General features: G+C 42.6%; 1 protein-coding gene across 22 annotated transcripts in view; it reads right to left on the bottom strand.

Annotated features, from left to right (window-relative positions):
- DAB1 (DAB adaptor protein 1) overlaps positions 1-23,018 on the bottom strand; it is a 777,383-nt gene that overhangs the window by 183,185 nt on the left and 571,180 nt on the right. For all 22 annotated transcript variants that reach the window (XM_075936059.1, XM_014578749.3, XM_075936078.1 and 19 more), the window contains one exon: positions 22,239-22,441. In XM_075936059.1, coding sequence (XP_075792174.1) covers positions 22,239-22,305 — 67 coding nt within the window. In that variant the 5' untranslated portion in view covers positions 22,306-22,441. The remainder of the gene's footprint in view (positions 1-22,238; positions 22,442-23,018) is intronic.

The following is a 23,018-nucleotide window of genomic DNA, read 5'->3' on the forward strand; positions in this document are numbered from 1 at the left end:
TTGTGTGGCCATCTCTGAAGGGAGCAAACAAATGTCTAATCTGGACACTCCCCTGAGAAATGTGCACATACAGTGTGGCTTACCCACTTTCTGACACTGAAGAATATCTGTGTGGGCAAGGACAGGTGCGGAGAAGGAACTAGATAGGAGTTGCAATAAGCCACATGCTGATATAGTCTCCCCCTCAGTATGCACCCTCCTGAACTGCAGCTGTTCTGTAGGCAACATTAAGGAGTTAGTGCCTTCTGAAGTAGCATTCACTCCCACTGTGTACTTTGTTATTTGTCCTTGCAGAAGACTAGAGGCAAACAGGGATTTCTAGCCAAAGCTCCCACAGCTCCTGATCCTGCCATGCTGTAAGCTGACTGGGGTCTATGAGACTGGGATGTTGCATACCCAAATTCCTCTGCCTTTTTGGGTTCCATCCCTTTTTCCTATGTGCACTGATCAGGAATGGAGAGATATGCAGGCTCAGAACATTTTTGTTCCCTTGAACTTTCAATAGGAGGGAAATATATGGGCTTTTATTTCCAACTCCATTGGTTGTGGAGTGGGCATGGGCTGTCTGTTCTAAAACTTGGTCCTCAGCCCAAAGGCCAATTTCTAAAATATACTTTAAGATATCTCTCCCTCTTTGTTCTAGAGACACTTGTGTTTATTACTGACAATAATATTCAAAACAGCTGGTGTTGCTTTTTGGCTAAAAGAAATCTTCACAGAGGCCTATGTGAAAGGACTACTACAGTAACAGCAGGGTTGCATTATTTGTTTTGGCATATTCCCCAGGGGCATGCTGAGGATCTCTGTCAGTTATGGGCAGCCTGCGACCTGCAAGCTGCCCTTCAGGGTAATCTAACTGCCAACTGTAAGACATTTTACTGATGTTGACCATCTGCACGCCCTGCCCCCTGCAGCTCCCAGTGGCTACAGTTTGCCTTTGCTGGCCACTGCAAGCTCTAGGAAGCAGCAGCCAGCACATTCCTGCAAATCCTTCATCTGCAGGCACCGCCCCCCCCCCCCCCCCGCCAGCTCCTATTGGCTGAACTGTAGCCATTGGCAGTGCCGGCAGACATCCTACATCATCAAAATGTCTCATGGCCCACAATCAGATTACCCTAATGGGCCACAGCTTGTCCACCACTGATCTGTGTCATCATTTCCAAATCCCACTCCAAACAGAGACCCCAGAACCTGCATGGATCCTTCTGGGGCGGTATAAGGAATGTTGGGAAGACAGCTGCAGAGTGGTCTGACCCTCCCTTGCATATGAAATGAGAAAACTTCTACAATGTCTGCTCTTCACTGGGAATGGTCCCAAATTTTTTAAAGAATTTTTGCTCAGGCCTTAGCCCTTTATCCACAGACTTATGTAGGTATAACTACATAATACAGTTATAGCAACCAAATCCCAGTGTAAACAATGCTATAGGGCTTTTTCTGTTAACATATGTACTGCCTCTCAGGGAGGTGAAGTACCTATACCCAGGGCTCGACAAATCACCGAATCTACTCGCCCGTGGCAAGTAGATTTCAGCCCATCGCCTCGTTCACCAGCGGCGCATGCATGTGCAATGCGGGTCTTGCGCATGCACAGTGTGGGGCTGGCGAGCAGATTTCACTGCCGTTTGTCAAGCCCTGCCTATACCCATCAGCACAGGTAGTGTCTTCACTAAGCCCTACAACAGTGCAGGTACAGTGCTGCAAGTGCAGACAGGCCCCATATCTCACATTATTTGCATCTATGGAAACCCTGTTTATTTTGTGTATTTACAGTATCTGCTTGGGGTTATGTGGTACAGGTAGGACCTCCCTGGTCCAGCACCCTTAGGACCTAAGTGGTACTGAACTATGAAGTTTTCCAAACCAGGAGAGGTGAAGGCTTACCTCCCAGCTATCGGCCCTGCTCCCCTTCCAGCCCCACTGCCTCCAGCCCTGCCAAGGCTGCGCTCCCACCTGGGAATGGGGCTGTGCTCCCCATTGCGCTGTGATGCCAACCCCTGCTGTCTCCAGCCCTGCCAGGGCTGCACTCCCTGCTGTGCCGGCCCCAGCCAGGCTTGCACTCCCAACACCACCAGCACCGCTGCCTCCGGCCAGGTAGGGCTGTGCTCCCCACTCTGCCAACTTGATTGGGATTGTGTTCCTGGACACCGGCCCTGCTGCCTGGGCGGGGTTGCGCTCTACTGAACCAGCCTGCTGCCAACCCAGCCCATGAACCCAGCCAGCCGGGGCTCTCTGATCCAGCAATATCCATGGTCCTGCCAGACCACAGATGTTATTAGACCAGAGAATCCCAGATTTTAGAGCTTTAACCTGTACTACTTTAAAAAGGTATCCAATTGCATAAAACTCCAAGCAATGGGTGGGCCTGATTTTAAAACGTGTAAAAGGACTTTGTCAACGTGAAATGTATACTTTTTTATAAGAAGGAGTTAAAAGCAGTTTCAGGTCCTGCACCTAACTCCTGAGTTCTCTCTCAATTTTTGTTTTGTTTTGTTTTACAATAAAATTGTCTTGGTTTTAGTTTCTGTGTTTGTTTAAACTTTCATTCTCTTGCCATGTGAAAGACCAACACAAAAAAGGGAAACAAATGAAGTGAGAAACAGTAAAACGAAGCATACAGTACTATCGATCATGCACTCAACACACTGAAAAATATAGACAAAATATTTTTCTAATGTCTTTACTCTAAACTTAGCTATTAACTGTAACAATAGTAGGCAAAAAAAAAAAAATCAAAACTATGTTGCCCTCTCCCCCGCAACATATATTGTCACTTGTAATTCCAATAGGTGTAGTATATTTAAGTTTTCAGGCAATTTTGCTTTCAGATAACTCAAATATATTAAGTAGGAGCATACTGGTATGTAGCAAACATTTACTGTGTGCGCTCCATAATGGAACATTGATTATTTACCCAAAGCACATAATCTAGAGGCATCACAACCACGTCATCTTTTCTTTATTTCTAAGGAATAAAATGAATGTCGGCGCCTGACACATTTATCATTGTCAGGATGAGCCTGTTATCTAGTCAGGTTCACTCGCCAGCTCTTTGAACTCCTCAGACAGGAACAAGTCCTGTGAAATGCATGAAGGGCTTACAAATTCAGCTACAGTAGGTATCAAAAGGGCAACACATCTGTTCACTGGTCTTCCTTATTAATAAGTTACTGTGGTATTCCAAAAGTCTACAGCTTTAAAGGTTAAGATTGTTGTGATTTTTTTTTAACTAAGATCCTGTGAACTTATTATGATATTTAACTAGAGACTTAGGGGTCTGGCTTCTTGAATATGGTAACTGAAACCAATACAGTTTTCTAGTCACACTTTGCTCTGTATTTGTTTCTCTAGAAGTTGATCAATGGACTGACTAATGCACTGTTACCGAGCTAGTGTGAGCTGTTAGTTAGAGCACGTGACTGGGAATTGGCAGCCTTTGGCTACATACCCAGCTCTGCCACTGCTTTGCTCAGTGATCATTAAGGGATCAATTCTGCCTTCAGATACACAGCTGCAGCTACCTTTGAAGTCAATTTAAGATTCACCCATGTACAGAGAAATACATGAAAGCTTGTTAATTTCCATACATAATAACTAACTAAGATTTGCAGTTACCTGACCTCTGCACTGACAATTTTCAAGTTATTTCGTATAAGCAGCTCAGGAATATAAAGCACACCATTGCAGACAGGATGATAACAAGACCTCTTTGTTTCAGATAAAAGTGGCAAGGTTTTCTATACCATCAATGTATTTGGGGACAGAATATGGCCCTATACCCCTTTATGCTTCAGTTTCACCATATGCAAAATGGTACCAATTATGCTTTCAATGGGTGTGTTCATACCATAAGTTGAATAGGTACCATTGTGAAAGATTCTCTCATTCCTAGCAGCATTCCCCATACATGGCTGAAAACAGCACAATCTTTCAAAACAAAAGAAACATTAACATGCACGCAAGGCGACAACTTGGCTGGGAATGCCAATCATTAATATTTCTATTAATCAAGTTGAAAACTTTAGATAAAAGATGGCAGAAAAGTGTTATCGTTATCAACATGTTTGTCCCCGTGGAATACTTCTCTCAGCCACATAAGGATCCAGTCACTAATCCAACCCTCTAGATGCATTTTAGCTACTAATCTGGATGAATACAGTAATTCCTGTTCAATTACATTCATTACACGACAGTCTCATATTTTGGGGATGGATTTTCTCCTTCTAGAATCCTCTGAACAGAATTTCCCTGACAAGGAATAAAATCCTGATAACGAAGTCCCCTGGGAGTCTTTCTACTGATTTTAAATGGCTTTGGATCAAGCTCAAAGTTTACCTGAAAATTTAATTTGCTGGCCTGATCGCTCTGCCCACGTACCACCCTTTTTGAAGATGCTTCAAGCAGGGCTCAAACATGTTTTCTAGCATCATCTACATAAAACCATTTTCATTACTGGGTCATCTGGACCTATTGCTGGCATTCACTGCTAACAACCCGTACATTTCCTAGTGCAGACACAGTCCTTAGGGCAGTATTATAACCCTGAATTTTCACCTCCATCTGGATGCATTATGTGGATAAATCCTCATTTGGGAACATACCATGTAGTAGGCTCCTAATTATTAATTCTGGTTGCAGAGTTTTGACTATTTTTACAATAGAGAGGGGCTGTGTCTAGACTGGCAAGTTTTTCCACAAAATCATCTGCTTTTGCAGAAAAACTTGCCAGTTGTCTACACTAGCCGCTTGAATTTCCGGAAAAGCACTGATGATCTCATGTAAGATCGTCAATGCTTTTCTGGAAATACTATGCTGCTCCCGTTCGGGAAAAAGTCTTTTTCCGAAAGACTTTTGTACAAAAGGGCCAGTGTAGACAACACAGTACTGTTTTCCGCAAAAAAGCCCCGATCGCGAAAATGGCAATTGGGGCTTTTTGGCGGAAAAGCGCGTCTAGATTGGCCACGGACGCTTTTCCGCAAAAAGTACTTTTGCAGAAAAGCATCCTGCCAATCTAGACGCACTTTTCCGAAAATGTTTTTTTAACATGCCAGTGTAGACGTAGCCAGAGAGGGTAACATAAGAAAGACTTTGGAGAAAGATAATCTCATGCTGATCAGACTCTCAACTCCTTCTGCCAAACAACGACAAAGAAAAGGCTCTCTCCTGAACTTACAGTGCGGTGTGTCTCAATTCAGTCCAATTGTAAATGTAGTTTTAAGCAAAGTGTCACTCCCTCAACTAAAATTCTTTAATCAGCACAACTGTTTAACCCGCTGTGTCTAGATACGATATTTTTAAAAAGGACCCGCTCTTGCTTGTGAAAGCAGGCTCTTTGCTGGTCAGGCCTCTCGCCTGTATTGCCATCCAAGCAAAAGGTCAACTTCCCCTTAATGAAAAACTCATACACTATGTAACTTAAAGACCAGCGAAGAACAGGAACCAAAACCAGACCTAAAAAGTATATGTAACGTTCGTGCTGGTTGTGCTGACTGTGCCATGCCCGATAAGGCAGAAAAGGAAAAACAGGAAACCATCTCACCCCTTTACTCCTGTCCCTTAACAGACAGGGTCTGCTAGCCTATCACAAAAAGCATGCAAAAGCTTTCTCTATAAAACAGCTTCCTCTCCTGTATCAAATTGAGGAATCCCGAATAAACATTGGAAGGCAGAATACGAGCCAGGTCTGAGGACTAATCACCCGAGGGCCACCTCCTGCTCACTAAACTAAATGGTATACGTAACGTATGCCAAACATAACATATACCAAATATGTTGTTGTTATTGTTGTAGTTTGTGTGTCTGTTAAATGTAAGTATTGTTATCTGAAATTGTTTAGAAGTATTGTTAAGTAGTAGTGTTAAGAGTTTTAGATAAATGATTAGTCTTTTAAGTAAGACTGATGTAAATGTAACTGTTAATAATCCCTGATCCCTTGTTAACAACTATTAGGATTTAGAGAAACCTCAAGGAATTTTCTTTACTGTATTGCATTTTGCTTATTAGTCATTCTAATAATTGATAAAATAATAATTTATACGTAGAAGTCCTTTAATAAAAGTTTAAAAGATATTTAGTAATCGTTTGCCTGTTTCTGCATCTCCCTGGGACTAACCACATTTCCGAACCTTTTACTTTAAACCACATTGCTGAATTTACGACAATAATTATTTGATGGCTATTTCTTGAATTATGTCTACAATGCCAAGATTAATGACTTTCCCATTCTAGTTTCACCTGAGAATGAATTTGGAACTTATACCAACACGCTAAAGATCTCCAATTAATACTGCCAGTAACTATATCACACAAGAGGTTTGTTATAGCAAAGTATTTGAACTCAATTAATCTATCAATTAATTGTGTTGTACATGATATATAAATTATTAAAAAACTCATATAGCTACTAAAAAAACTTAAATAACAAATGGTCCTGCAGCATCTTAGAGACTAAAAAAAATGTAGATGGTATCATGAGCTTTCGTGAGCAAGATCATTTCTTGTTTAAGTTTTTTCAGTTACAGACTAACATGGCTACCCTTTGAGACTCATATAGCTACTGTGGGGGAAAACATAAATAAATCTAATCCCCATAAAAAAATAACCCCTGACAGTGATCCCTTCTGATTTCACATTAAATAAAATCTACATTTATTTTTCCAGGGACCAGCATGCATCACAGCCATTTACTAACTACACAGGAAAATCAATAAAAATAAAGAACATTATGAAAACCTGGACTATCTTAGTACAGTGGGGCACTTTAATTGCTCTGGTAGTAGATCATAATGTGAATTCACCTGTTTTTCATTGTTTACACAACATCCATCATTTTAATGTCCAAAAATTAGACTCAACTTCACATCAGCTATTATAATGATACTCATGGCACTGTATTATTATTGACCTTGGACCTTTTGTACTTTTATGAGACTGAAAATAAATTTGATTAAATACAGTTAACTGTCTGCTATAAATATTCAAATCATAAAAAGAACTAACATTATAAACTACAGTTCTAACCTGGATATGAATCTGTAAAAACTGCATCCTGAATGTGGCAAAAGACCGCCTTAGCTTAACCAGGAGATCTTGCATGATCTAAAAATCAAAAAGGAGTCGTATAAAAAGTGGAAAGTAGGTCCCATTACAAAGGATGAATATAAGCAACAACACAGGTATGCAGTAGGGATGTAAGCAACTTATCACCCCTCCCCCCCACCACCACCCTTGCTACCTCTATCAGGAGGGGGAACAGGAGCCAGTGCTGGGGGGAGCCGGATTAAAAGCTGGTTCCCCCCAACACAGTCTCCACGAGGGGCAGAATCGGGGGCAGCAGAGACCAGGAGCGATATGGGAATGAGCTGATTCCTGGCTCATGCTGGATCTCCCTGCTGTGCACCAGTCTTTTAATGTATTAAGAGCCGATGGGCTGGGAGCTAACCAGGTGCATCTACCCCACTTCTCGACAAATCAACATGTCAATGGAAAATCCATCAACTAGTTGATTAGTTGATTAAACTAAATTTAACATCCCTAACATTCAGGGACATGATCTGAAAGGCAAAGGCACAAAATGAGCTCCATCTAGCTAGAGCAGGGGTGGCCAACCCATTCCAGACGAAGAGCCACAATAGCAGCTGAGACAGCGTGAAGAGCCGGGGCAAGGTTGATGAGCCAAAAAAAAGTGCTGGTACATCCGTGGTTTTGGGGGGAGAGGGGGATTGTTTGTTTTTGTTTGGTTAACAACTTTTCTCTGGGTCTTTGTGGCCCTGCCCCCCCCTTTTTTTGGGGGGGGGGGTCTCAACAACTTTGTCCCGCCTCTTCACACTGTCTCCACTGCTATTGTGGCTCACAAAAAAAGCACTGGAAAGGGGTGAAAGGTGCAAGCTCTGGGAGGGAATTTGGGTGCAGGAGGAAGTAGAGAAGATGATGCTGGCTCAGGGAGGGGGCTCCAGGCTGGAGAGTTTTGGGGTCAGGTGGAAGGTTGGGGTGCTGAGCAAGCTGCAGGCTTGTGGCTGTGAGGGTGCAGGAATTTGGGCTGAGGTACATGAGGGGCTCAGGGCAGGGAGGCTGGGAGTATGATGGGCTCAGTGGACAGGTTTGCAGTGTGTGGATGGTGCAGGAGTGTTGTGGCAGAAGACTGGGGATGTGAGGGTGCAGGAGTTTTGGGGATGTGACAGGCTCAGGACAGAGGGTTCCAGTGTATGATAGGCTCAGGTTTGAGGTCTGGGAGTGCAAGGGTGTTATGATGCGACAGCCAGATGAGGACTTGGCCCCAATTGGGGGCTTGTTGGCCAGGCATCATTTTTAAATAAAATATTATGTCAAACACAAAGGCTGCGTCTAGACTGGCATGATTTTGCAGAAATACTTTTAACGGAAAAGTTTTTCTGTTAAAAGTATTTCTGCAAAAGAGCGTCTAGATTGGCAAGGATGCTTTTGCACAAAAAGTGCTTTTGCGCAAAAGCATCCGTGGCCAGTCTAGACGTGATTTTGCACAAGAAAGCCCCAATTGCCATTTTAGCCATCGGGACTTTTTAACGCAAAACAGTTCTTCCCTGTCTACGCTGGCCCTCTTGCGCAAGTATTCTTGTGCAAGAGGGCTTTTTCCCAAGCGGGAGCATGAAAGTATTTGCACAAGAAGCACTGATTTTGTATATTACAAAGTCAGTGCTCTTGCGCAAATTCAAGCGGCCAGTGTAGACAGCTGGCAAGTTTTTGCGCAAAAGCAGGCACTTTTGCACAAAATCTTGCCAGTCTAGATGCACCCAGAATGTTTCAGTGTTGTCTTTATTTATGAGAGGGAGTGGGGAACCTGTTGAGTCAGGGGTTCCCTGACGCACAGAAAAGTCAGTCAGGGCCACACAAGTGAGATGCCAAAAAAAACCCCTCCAAAACCCTCCAAGCCTCACTAATGTGGCCCCAACTGTGCTGGCGGGGGCAGGGGACAGAATGCTGGGGCAGGGTGCTCGTGGGGAGGGGGGGGGGGGGGTTGGCCAGGAGGAGGGGACAGAGACAGCTGGGGCCAGTACCTGGAGATCCCGGGTCTCAGGAAGTGTGCTGGCTGCTCTTCCCCACCCCTCCCCCACGCACCCCCCCTGCTCTAATGCAATCCCCTTCCCCAAAGCCAGGCACACCCCCTCCACCCAATCCTTCTCCCCTTCCCCAGAGCCAGGCACACACCCCCAACCCAGTTCTCCTCCCTTTTCCCAGAGCCAGGCACACACCCCCAACCCAGTTCTCCTCCCCTTTCCCAGAGCCAGGCACACACCCCCAACCCAGTTCTCCTCCCTTTTCCCAGAGCCAGGCACACACCCCCAACCCAATCCCCTGCCAAAGCCAGGCATGGCCCCCCTCTATACCAATTCCTCCGCCCCCCCCCCCCCCCCCGCTCTAACCTAATTCTCAGGTCCTGGAGGCGGAGCCACCACTACAGCCACATGCGTCTCCCTCCAGGTGCTGGGGTGCGTGCGCTGAATGGCCGACCTTGAGACATGCTGGCTGGGAAGCCATGCGCACCCCTTTTGCCCCCAAACCCAATCCTCCTCCCTTCCCTTCCCTCCCCTCCCCAGACTAGAGCCAGGCACCCCTCTCCCCCACTCTAACCTAATTCTCGGGTCCCATAGTCGCCGCTACAGCCATGCAACTCCCTCCAGGCGCTGGGGTGCTTAATGATGCTTAATGCCTTCTTTGTTTTAGTTTTCATCAAGAAGTTTAATGATGAAGGGCTGCCTAACATAGTGAATTCTAACGAAATGGGGTACGTTTAGAAGATCAAATTTTAAAAAACACTTTAAAAATTACTTAGAAAAGTTAGATGCCTTCAAGTCACCAGGGCCTGATGACATGCATCCTAGAATACTCAAGGAGCTGATAGAGGAGGTATCTGAGCCATTAGCTATCATCTTTGGAAAATCATGTGATTCAGGAGAGAGCCCAAAAGACTAGAAAAGGGCTAATATAGTGCCCATTTATAAAAAGGGAAATAAGAACAACACAGGAAACTACAGACCAGTCAGTTTAACTTCTGTGCCAGGAAAGATAATGGAGCAAGTAATTAAGGAATTCTTCTGCAAATATCTGGAAGAAAATAAGGTGATAGGTAACAACCAGCATGGATTTGTAAAGAACAAATCATGTCAAACCAATCTGATAGCTTTCTTTGATAGGATAACAAGTCTTGTGGATAATGGAGAAGCGGTGGATGTGGTATACCTAGACTTTAGTAAGGCATTGGACGTGGTCTCACATGACCTTATCAATAAATTAGGTAAACTCAACTTAGATAGAGCTACTATAAAGTAGGTGCATAACTGGCTGGATAACTTGTTCTCTGGGAGTAGTTATTAATGGTTCACAGTCATGCTGGAAGGGCATAGTGAGTGGGGTTCCGCAGGGATCTATTTTGGGACTGGTTCTGTTTAATATCTTCATCAACTATTTAGATGATGGCATAGAGAGCACGCTTATTAAGTTTGCAGATGATACCAAGCTAGGAGGGGTTGAAACTGCTCTGGAGAATAGGGTCATAATTCAAAATGATCTGGACAAATTTGAGGAATGGTCTGAGGTAAATAGAATGAAGTTTAATAAGGACAAATGCAAAGTATTCCACTTATGAAGGAACAATCCATTTCACACATACAGAATGGGAAGCCTATGCGCATGTGGATTGCATCTCAAAACTGTTCTATCTGCAGTCTTCCTAACTGCCAGGAGCACAATTTTAACTGGTCATCTGAAAATCAAGCTCTTTCCCCCTCCCTCACTTGAGAATGACAGCAACAGCGAATCTGGAAGTGGATGTTTTGGACCCATTTGGAGGTTGGATTCCTGGGTGCTGTGCCATCCCTTCAGAGCTCAAGTGTTTCAGTGTCTACACTGCTCTGCAAGGGGGATGGTTACCCCAACTCTGTACTTTGTCTGGGGGGACCAGAGGATCTGGCCTACCAGGACAGGGTGGTGGGAAGCCCAAGAGAGCAAGAAGGTGAGTGTCAGTGATAAACAGCGATAAGCATGATAAACACACCGGGGAACAATCGCAAGGGGGCTTCTGAGACCGCATCACAATAATCTTTAAACAAAGATTAATCTTTAATTTCTGGAGACTCCAGGATTATCCTGGAGAATTGGTAACACTAATCTGGACATGCAAATGTAATGTAATTACTGGAGGTGGGTATATGCTGACATAACATAAATCAACTTAATTTTGCAGTACAGACTTGCCTTTTGGCTCCTAAACGTCTTAAGTCACTTTGGAAAAGGAGAGCTGAAGAAATGTGATGATGGCCAGCAGTTTAACTATTATAAACTGTCAGTGTCAAATACAGAAATGAGTGTGGTAACTTTCAAATGAAGTTTCTTAATTAAAATTGATATGGGCCCCAAACTGGTGGATTCTGAATCTGCATACAAATTTGGAAACTTGGTTCACCTCCATTCATTTATATGTCACTGTGTAAGTTAAGTTGCACAAGGCGATTTTCCTTGTACAGTATTAACTGGGATCCTTAAGCAATGCAAGCCAGTTCCCAAAAGGGATCATTAAGTCATTTGTAATTCCAAGAGACTGAAATAAATATTTCATATTTGATTCATGGTCCATAAATATTTACACAGTGAGATTTCTCCATGTACTACAAGACCACAAGCGGTTCACATTTTTATCAAGGATGACTAATAAAAACTTACAATTCCCTACCCCAAGGTTACTAATACTCAAGACTTATTCACTACTCAGCCAACCAAGTCAATCAAATTATGCAATGAGAAGAACAGCCAGTTTCTAAGTAGTGTAATCTGAATAATTAATAAATGGCCGCACCCTTGCTGTAGAATGTCCAATATGCAGGGAAGTAACCAACAAGACACTTTTAATAAGTCTTGTGAAATCTCTTCAGGGTACCATTTAAAACTCCAGCAAGGTGTCACTAGGTCTGTAAAACCAGAGTCACTAACAGTACAACTAGTAGATAACAACCAACAAAGGGACTGAGATTAGGGCTGGCGGTGGGAGATGGCAGCAGTATAATCCTTTCTAACAACATACGGCGCAGTATCAGCTTATGAGACAGAGTGAGATCAAGGGATGAGTATTGCTGAGGTCAAACTGAAAGGCGAGTCCCTGGGTTGCTTAGACTCATGATAGAATATGCAGTAAAGAGCAACAGACCAGTCACGCTGAAGTCAGTTAAAATCCCTCACGTGTGCTTGTAGCTGGGAATATGTACAGGTAGCATTTTTACAGCCCATCTAACCTTGGAGGTTTATAATAATGCTAAATAAAGATTATCACTATCAATTGAATAAAAGACAAAATTAGTACTTCATTTTTTTAATGGTCTGGTTTCCTGAATTCATCAAGGTGACAGTGTTGGTGTAAGTAATTCAACTACCAGTTCATGTTATCTTACAGTTTTGCAGCTGTGGTGTATTGCATGTGCTATCCTAAATAAGCAGAACTTTCACATCAGCCTCTAGGAGGGTTTTATATATCATATCTTAATAATAGTCACTCTGAGCAAAGAGATGTGAGAATGATAGATAGGTTTATAGCAAGAGAAACATTGTCACCATGATCCTTAATGAAGATTATTTCAATTTACCTTTCCCGTAAGAGAATGAGTTTGCGTGACTATAGAACCACACAAAACAGCTGTCCAGATACATAAACAGGGTCTCATAAATTCTGCAATTTTGCAGGAACAGAATTTGACATTGTAGAACTCCTCCTTTCCACTATAGGAATCCTGTTTCTTGAGGCTAGATACAACTCCTGCCTATATATTTCTCCATCTAAGCCCTGCAGATTACAACTTTCATTCCCCATCTCCCAGTGAGATAATACAATGGTCAATCCAGAAGATGAATTTTTTAAGAAATCTTTATGTAACTGTGACAATCAGGGTCCAAACACCGCATGTGGTAAACAGAGGGTTAGGACCACAGCTAAATGTATGCAGTATTATTGCTCTATAAAAGTGAATCGAGTAAGATATATGAAAACTGGTAACACACTGGTCATGAGTATCACCGTGCGTTGTGTGTAGGAATTGTGTGCTGGAAATATGTTCTTAGCATATTTTTTGGAGGCAGCAGAGTGCCAGCCCTAGGCAAAAGAATATGAATTCACCTCTCTGCCTGGTTTTATTACAAGAAGAGAACAATGAAGGTACATTTACATCTAAGATAAACAAAGCAATCAAGCTAACAAATGAAGGAGGGAACAGGCTGGTGAGCATAGCAGCAGGACACAGAGTCTGAACTCTCAAAATATCTTTCTGGTCGATGAGACAAAGAAAATGGACTTCAGGAAATATGAGAGGAGCAAAAGGACATTCTAGCTGTCCATCACTTAGGAAATAAAGGGGACAGTACTGATCCTGTGAACACTGGCTCTTCCTACTGGAAGAGCTGTAAGGCTTTTAGCTTGATGTAAATAAGAAAATACAGACTGCATCTTGTTAAAGTTAAATCTTGGCCACTATAAAGTGTGTTTAATTTTGTTTTGTTTGTAACTATTTTCAGTCTCTTTTTCTTTTCTTTAATTTCATTTAAATCTATGTTCTTAAACAATAATCTTATCTTAGTTTTACAATACACCATCTCAGTGCTGTTAAACAGAAGTAAAGACTAAGTCCTTAACTAACCTATCAGGCTGATGTGTGTATTCTCTCTTTGCAGGCAGTAAACGTAATACTTTCTGGACCTATCCACTGGTGGGGGCTGAACACTGCCCAAAAATCTCTCTGGGGAACTCCAGAGCTACAGTTCTTTGATTGTTACCTACAAGGCCAGGTTAAGACTAGCAGAGACTTGAGGAGTTTGCTGGTGAGGTGACCAGACTGGTGTGGCAGGAAGGAGACATAAGAGTTTAAGCTCCAGCAAAGTTCTTCCTTGCTGAGGCCGAGAGGTAATACTGTGGCTTACTGTTCTAATATTTTGATGAGCGTGTTCCATATACAAATTTGCAGACCTACTGCCTACTCCACAGAAGTCAATGGGAGCCCACACACAGACTTCAGTCACCTTTGCAGAAGGACTACTGTCAAAGTCTCTATGTACAGAATATAGCTGAGGGTGCACACTGAACCTTTCTTCCAATTTCCCTTTTTCTACTTACCAGCCAGAGCCACAGAATGTAAATTTGATCCGACAGTGTCTATATCCCTTTAATAATCTGAAGAAAACAAATAAAACCTAAAAGGCCCTGTAGAAATGCAAAGTGGCACTTTGTTTTATATCTAAGGCAAATTATTCAAAAGAAAACATGTGGGAGATATATTTGAAAGCATTACAAAATATTAAGAGATCTCAAGAGTGAACAGCACTCAGAAACCTTTTCCAACCATTAACTAATCTGAAGACTTCTTTGTAACAATATCACTAACCTGATTCACAATTGCAGAGTCAGCACAACAACAAGTGTCTCAAATTGAAAGCGCACTACTCTATCTACCAACTAATATCTAACCCAGTTTATAATAAATAGCCATAAAATAATAATAAAATAGCCATAAAAATTAAAAGATGTTTTGTCTATACAGGCAGTCCCCGGGTTACGTACAAGATAGGGACTGTAGGTTTGTTCTTAAGTTGAATTTGTATGTAAGTCGGAACTGGTACATATTGTAGGGAAAACTCTAGCCAAACATTTCTCCAGAGCTCAGTTTTATTCTCCCACACCTCACTTCCCTCAGTCCTTTATTCTCAAGCTGAGGTGTCTGCTGAGAAAAGGCGCTCCGTGTCTCCCTGGTCTGCTGCGGGGGGCACTAGCTTCACGTCTCCCTGGTCTGCTGGGGGGAAGCAGCTAGTGCGGGGTTGCCTCACCCCGTTTGTAAGTCGGGATCCGATGTAAGTCGGATCCATGTAACCTGGGGACTGCCTGTAAATGAACAAATAAAAGTGCTGCCCTCAGGTCTGGTTGTCTAGCCTGTTTTGATTGTCAACTTTTTATTTATAGACTACTTGTGTATACAGGGGTAGCAAGAAGAGATTTTGACTTCTTGATACTACTGTAATGCAGCTGAATCTACATATTTGAGAGAATTTGTCTGTCTGTCGGTTCAAGAATTCCTCTAAAGGATAAGATCTAGGAGCTCTTGTCACTTTACTGAATTTGAGGGAAGCAGCCAGATCACTGCTGCACCCACAGGTGGGGGAGTTGGCCCCAGAAATGGTATAAAAGGGGACCATGTGAGGTGTTGAATAGAAGCTCACTGTCTGCTAATCCTGTGTACGTTGTTCATGTGATTGTATAATGCCTGTGTATGAAATTATAAGCATGTACTTTGTATGGATACTTGAATATTTCCCTGCGTGTGGTTGAGCACTGGGCAGAGCCCAGCCTATGGACATGCTAATTAGCGAGGCCCTGTGGGACAATTGCACTCAATGGGCCAAGGACACACCTAAAGAATGAGGGCTGACATCTGAGGGCTGCCAGCAGGGAACACAGGGATAGGCCACTGGCCAGGTGACCTATTGCAGCCAAGAAGAGACCAGGAAGGATGTATAAAGAGGGCATGTGGTCGACGCCATCTTGGTCTTCAGCTCAGCACTTCATCCCAGAGGCAGCAATGCAGGGATCGAAGAGCCAGAAAGACCTGTGGACCCATCCTGATTCTAGGATGCTCAACAAAGACTTTTAAACCAGCAACTGTGACATCTCTGCTAGAGCCTGCATCGAGAACTGGGAGATTCGATGCATGTAATGTACTATTCTTTAACAACCTTACTCTCATGCTTTTCTTTATTGTAATAATAAACCTTTAGATGTTAGATGCTAAAGGATTGGCTCAGCGTGATTTGTGGGTAAGGTCCAAAGGGTAAATTGACCAGAGATCTGTGGCTGGTTTCTTGGGACCGGACAGAACTTGTTCGGGGTAGGTGGGATTGGGTGCTAGGACCCCCCACCTGTGTATGAGGCCCGGGGCCATCGGGGCACAGATATTGCTGGGGTGCCGGAGGGGTTTTGCTCGTGAGGCTTCAGGCAGGCTGCTGAAGCGCTCTGTGTGACTGGTCTGTGGCCTGTTTGGAGAGGTCACCAATCTGGGGGCTGAAAGGAGCCCCAGATTTGAGCAATTCGCCCTGAGCGGTCGCCCTCAGCTGTGCCCAGACACAGCCTGGTCCGTCACAGCTCTAAATTCAATATACAGCTTCCTCTTATCATAGCTTAAATAATGTAAGGGTTTGGTTTTCCCAGTAAAATGGGATGTGCCTGGAATGGGATTGCTTCTCATAAAACCAAACAGAATCACAGACAAGTGACAGGGGCTGGCTGGCAGGCATGCCCCCTCCCGTCCTGGACAGACTTAGCCCCGAGCCTCCTACCCCTGAGGTGACTTTTAAGGAAGGGGGGAGAGGAGGAGGAAGTCCCCCTCCCCCCTGCCTGATTTATTTGGGGACATTACTGGCTGTTGCCCTGTGTCCAGGGCTGAGGGGAAAGTGCACAGTTTGCTGTATTCCTCACTCTGACAGGGGGCAGATGAACCTGGATCTGCCATAGTTGTGAAGAGCCATGCACCCCTCCCCCTCCTGTGCCCGTTGGAACTGCAGAGGCCATGGTGAGGCTCTTCTGAGATTGCCCTGGGAGAGAGGCCAGCCTGAATAATGAACCCCTCATCCCCATCCCCATCTCATAGCAATGATTTAAATGAACTACGTACATTTTCATTTTATTTTCCAAAAAACAAAAATGAACTGAGTTCAATATAGAAGCAACACCAGTGAAATCTTCTAGTACATAATATTTAGAGCAACGACAACAATCGCCTGAATTCACAGTTATGGCTGAAACCAGGGCCCACTGCTAAAATATGCAAAAGTAACAAAAAAGGCTTAACTTAGCCCAGGGTACCACTCATGTGCTTTTGCTCCTATGTCGGTCCCTAACTGAACTCTCCCAGTATATTCAGGGAGAACAACATGGCCGATTCCACGGACCTCAGGTGCAGTGACATAAAAAGAGGGTGTCAGGCAGTTCCTGAGCTAGAATGATCCTATATCATTTAAAACTTTTAACTACTATATTAATAAATTCTTTTTATAGCACCTTAAGTGCACACATGGAATAGGCAGTCAATGAATTGCAGCATGTGGGCATCATGAACTCCTGCAAATGAGAAAGCCCAACATAAACAGCACTGCAAGCCCAGGACAATAAATTGCACTTGCATTTTATGTTCCTCTTTACACATTGCTGACACGCTTTGTCCAGGATCACCTTGTGTGAGGTAATAAGGCAAGAAAAACCAACAATTTTTACAGGTCCCTCAGATTTTCATTTTGTTTCATTTCAATATTTCCCACAGACAAGTGTAATTTCAAATGACATCCTCTTTTCATTTTTGGATGAATTTCCATATTTCAACAAGAAAATTGTTTAGTTGAAAAATTTCAGCTATTTCTGCAGATGAGAACAACATGGCAAAAACTCTTGTATTGGCATAATTAAACTACTGTTAATACCAGCTATTTATAGTAACGTTTTTGCCTAATAAATCAAGTTAAAAACTAAGCTGTCTACTTATTATCGCCAATTAAGTCATTACCAGTATCAATCACAGAGTGTTTATAAACCCATACTCAGTTTTATTTATGCTTTCTCTCCACTGGGAACAGGGATGTGAATGAGTAAACCTCACCGCTAACGGCTGCCTTGCAGGGGGATGTGTGGAAGTGGCAGCGTGGGGGGCTACCGACTCCTAGCCCACGTGAGCTCGCAGGCAGGGGCGGCCTGTCCATATAGGCGAACTAGGTGGTCGCCTAGGGTGCCAAGTTAAATGGGGCACCAAATGGTGGCGCAATATCATTCAGGGGTTTGGAGGTGGGGGTGCCGATTGCGTGGCTCGCCTAGGGCACCAGTTGCTGGCAGCTAGTCTAGGACCGCCTGTCTCAGGCTGGAGTCAGCAGGCTCACATAGGGCAGAAGCCCTCTCCCCACCCCCGCTTCCAACCAGCGTGAGCCTGCTAATGGCTGGGGGCCGGCAGCCCCTCTGCCGATTCTACCCAGTGCAAACTGTGAGCCGGCAACCTCCCACCACCACTTGAGTTTGCCTGCAGCACAGGAGCCACTCCAGCCGTGGCTGAGGGTAAGAGGAACTGCTGCAGCCCACAGGGCTGGAAACCCCTCTCTCTCTCCCCTTCCCCTGCCTGCCCCAGTTTAATCGGTTAAACTTAAATGTAACTGGTTAACTAATTAAATAGCATTATACATCCCTAACTGGGAGTCATAAAAAAGCAGTTCTGAAATATCCACATCTATGAGAAATCCAAAATGTCCTAAGGAACCCTTACTTTGATGGTCACCATGTACCACCTCTGATTAAAATATATATAATATGCACACAATTGCTATTCTAATTTTGATACTGATGTTATTCACCTTTTTCTTTTTTGAAGAAAAAAGCTATGCAATACCCAAAATGGGTTGGCAACATCAGCTTCATAAGCATGTTTTCATTATTTTCACCTCATTAACGATACTACTTTACACTGCTGCATGACTTTCCATCTGAGGATCTCCATGAGCCTTATAAACACTAATTAATTATGCTTCACAATACTCCTTTGAGATCCAGAAATGTTATCACTAGGATAGAGATTGGAAAACTGAGCCAAAGATAAGATTCTGTGGTGTAGCCAAAACCACAGAGATAACCTATGGTAGAACTGAGAGGACAACTCAGCCCCTATGCCCTAATTCCAAACCCACATGTTGATTTTAAATGAACAATATACCTACTGAAAGTCTGTCCTCTAAAGATCTGGAGTTTACAGGTACATACTTGCTCAATGTAATATTGTAGGTTGTCTTTTCTGCAACAGATTATCCTATGAAAGATACACATCTCTGCTTTCAAATAGAAGCAGTTGTGGTAAAACAAACTGACTCACTGGAGATGTGTTAGAGCTGTGTTTAAAAAGCAAAGACTTATTTCTTGGGAACAGTCACTTCCATTGGATAACTGAGCTCACTGACTACAAACATAACTTCAGGTTGTGCACTTGCTACCCCCCTCTGATGTCAGTTAATGAACCTGAAAAACACAAATTTTTCCAAATGTCCATCATGTCACACTGTGCTAGGTTAGGGCTCATTTGCTGAGATATACATGGTGTGACATGAACCAATGAAAAATAATGAACAAATCAAGTTTCTTTTCACTTTCACGACCTAGGATTTGAACAGCTAATACATAACCTGAATTTTATACATAGCCTGTCCAAAAAACCTATTCTACTGTGACCCCAGCAGTTTGTTGGCTGTTTTTCAAGCCGACAGACTTATACACTCAATACAGAAAATGATTAATTCTGGAGACATTCTACTGCTGTACAATGATCACTTTTCAGCCACTCCTCCATGACGGAGAGAAGGGAGACTCCTACTAGAGCTGATCAAATAAGATACAACCTATTTTGTGAAAACTCTCATCAGTAATGGCAATGAGTCATGCTCACTCGCTTCTGCAAGGATCAGACAACACAGTGTTCATAAGTATTCAGCCACTGAAGACTAGCGACAATGTTTGTGAATCTGGAAATTGGCATAAATTATAACACAAATGACTACTCATCCAAAAACTCAATCCCCACAAGAATTATTTATTTTCAGAAGTTTCACCAACTGATTTATGGAGCAGAAGCAAAACCACATGACTTAAATTACCAATCTGAAACTACAAATAGCATAATTACCGTCTGTAAACAACCAATATGCCAAAATGTGTTTGCCTGGACCATATTTGGTGAATATTAGCAAACAGATTAGAAAAAGTGGAATTCATTGCCAAGAGAAAATAAGTATTATTTGCCATGGATAATTTGACCTGCTCTATTTTCAGCGGTACATCTTAGCAATGGAGTGGTTCTCTTTACATCTACATCACAGTTTTTCCAGCGGTGGGCTCCGCCTCCCCCTTCTGGGGGTGTGAGGACCTGACATGACGTAGAACAATCCTGAATCTTTTCTGCTTTCCAAGGAGCAGGAGCTAGCATCCCCAGTGCCTCTCCACAGGCAGAAGCAGTGGCTGCAGCTGGCCCACAAGGGGAGACCCATAAGGGGGACTGGAGAGTAAGCCAACCCCCACTATGTCTGTTACCTCCATGCCCCCACCTGTCCCTGCACACATCCCAGACTCTGGGTCAGTGCCAACAGGCAGCAGCATAGGGAGCAAGGTCCAGACAGCAGCAGCAGAGTCGAGGAAGCAGCTAGAGCCAGTGAGCAAGAGCGTGCTGCCTGGTACGGGTCACAGAGAAAGAGGAGCTGCCTAAGGCTACTTGAGGGAACAGTAGGCTGGAAGAGTCAGAGCAAGGAAGCTGGAAGGAGTCAAGCAAAGGGGCTTGGAGACAAAGCTGGGGTAGGAGCACACATGGGATATGACCCTCCCAATAGGACAATAGGGAAAAAAGTTTGGGAACTTATCTACATATGCAAAGCTCCAATATTAGTTCCAAAGCTAAACCGCAATGTTTAATGTTTTTATATTAAATTAAATTAATAATCTTATTTAAGCATTTAGACCAAATAGTTCAAGAGTTCTCATAACAACATTTCCTTCTCTTCCAAACAAAACAATATAGTTAAAGGTGCTTAATGATCTTCCAAATCTGGCTAAGATTTTGTCAATCAGCCCCAAATAGTAGGCCATCTATCCTGAAAGAATGTGTAGGGGAGCAAAGCATCCACAAAAGGCCCATACATAAGCTAACACCAGATGAATCACCAAAAAGTCAAAACATCTCTCTGAAGAGCACAGAACACACTAAAAAGTCCACAGTACCAAACCCCTCCGGGGCTAAACTTGAGCAACTGAAAAACAAAAAATAGCAGGATTTGTACTTTCTCCTAATCTCTCTCATAAGAAGTACAATTATTTGAAGTGGTAATGGTATGTGTTTGGTTTTTTTTTTAATTTGAGCATTTCATATTGAGCCTCAAATATAAATATAAAGAAAGTGAAATTGAGGCTGTTGTCAGGTCACTGGGGATGCATCTACACCTGAGTCTCTATCTGTGGCGAGTGTGGGTACCAAGGTCTTTTTTAATGAGTTGGTGTTACCATTTGCTTTCAAGTTATGCCCACTACCAATTACTGTTTTACAGTCAGAACCTAGCACCAATTACTGTTCTGCACCTGGGCCTATTGCCCAATTAGTGTTTTGCGCTCTCAGCCCTGTTCATGACAAGTTCTGTGAGCAGGGGCCTGCCTCTTGTTCACAGCTTAGCTTTGCTTTATGTTAGCCATGTTTTGTCCATTTTTAGCTAGGCCTCAGACCAGGCTTGGGCTACACAGGCTTTTGTTTTAGGCCCTCATATTACTAGAGGCTAATCTTACCCTTGTAGAACAAAATAGAAGGAAAGAAGTGCCATGCATGTCATCTCTGCTTCAAGCTCATCCTTTAAAAAATAAACAGTAAAAACTCTATTGAAATTTGTGGGCTAGTCAGGAACCTTATTCACATTGGTGAGCACTCACTCAGGTAATCCCATCTCAATAGCGCTACAAAGAGAAATGAGTATGCACCATTATGAATAAAGGCTCCATACCTGAACCTAAATTTTAGCTGTGAGATAGGATGTAGAATTATTCTAATGTGTATTATATTTCTTTGTTATTTGTTTTCTCCTTCCATTCAGTTATAGTCCTCATAGCACATTACATGCAAAATTTGGAGAAACGTATCTTGAATATGGTCAATAACACAGTCAACACAACTCCCTTCACCTTAAGTACCCTGGTCTCACTAAAGGATGCTTGTGTGTTTTATGCAGATCTTTGCCTTAATAAGATTCAAACTATGAGGACAAGCAGGGCATTTAACCTCTTTTGCCCAGTTCAAGATGATGCAAACCAAACATTTAGTAAAAGAATTGTTTGCCAACAACAGATTATCTAGTAGAATAAGAACACTTTTTGCTAAAAATGGTTAAATCAATACTTTTGAAGTAAAGAATTTCAATTTTCTATTTTGCATAATGAAACAAATACAATATGCTTGTAAAGTAGGAAACTAATAAAGCATATTATGTTTATGTGATATTGTTAATAAAGCGATATTTTGAATGCACAAACAACCAGATTTGATGCTTCCTCAGCAGACAAAACTCTGTTGAAGTTAACATAAGTTTCACCAGCACCAGGATCACAGAATTAAGCATACTTTATGATAAATCAGAGTGTGGAAGATAAATGGTCTTTCATTAAATAAAAAGAGAAGCGGACTTACTACCTTTCTTTTTGGAGTCTTTCTTTGCGCTGGTTTTAACAGCCACAGGAAGTTCTGTCTCAGTTGACATCCTATTATATCCTTAGTCCTCTTCACACAGATCCAGTATCTCGGTCAGGCTCATTTAGAACAGCTCTCCAAGAGTATAACTTAGCCTTTCAGATACTATAACGCAGACAGCTCATCTCACTCACTCCTTTTGAGTGCTGCAAACAAACAAACAAACAAAAACAGTAACAGTCATTTTCTAAGTGAAAAAGAGAAAAAAATTGTCAACGAAATCTAAAATGCTTTCAAGGAGAACAGCGGGAGATACGGAGAGAAGTCACAGATAACTAACAACATAACTTCTAGTTTTAAAATGTCATGTTTCCAAAATAAAAATGTATTACTTGAGTTTATAGATACTGAGTTTTGAGTTTTATCTTTTTCTGAGTGCCCTACCTACAGTCATGTTCTCTTGAGCATAAACAGAAAAATAAAATGTATGAGTCAGATTCGTATACCCTTACATATGTTGAGTAGCATCTTATTCCACTGGTAGAGTCTGTTGAAGACAATGAGATTTTTCAAATAAGATGCTAACCCATGTGCTTCTATGTTAAAAAAAACATGATAATTGTTACAACTCAGATAGCAATTTCCCCTTCAAAGCACTTTACAATCACTAGCTAATTATTGACTCTAATAATTCAAATGTGATAGTATTATCTCAAATGGGGCAAAGAGAGGATACAACCTGCTCTCAGTGAGGTGTGGTGTGCAATTCAACTGCCATAGGAA

The sequence above is a fragment of the Pelodiscus sinensis genome, chromosome 9, assembly GCF_049634645.1.
Source record: "Pelodiscus sinensis isolate JC-2024 chromosome 9, ASM4963464v1, whole genome shotgun sequence".
In the NCBI taxonomy this organism is placed as follows: domain Eukaryota; kingdom Metazoa; phylum Chordata; order Testudines; family Trionychidae; genus Pelodiscus; species Pelodiscus sinensis.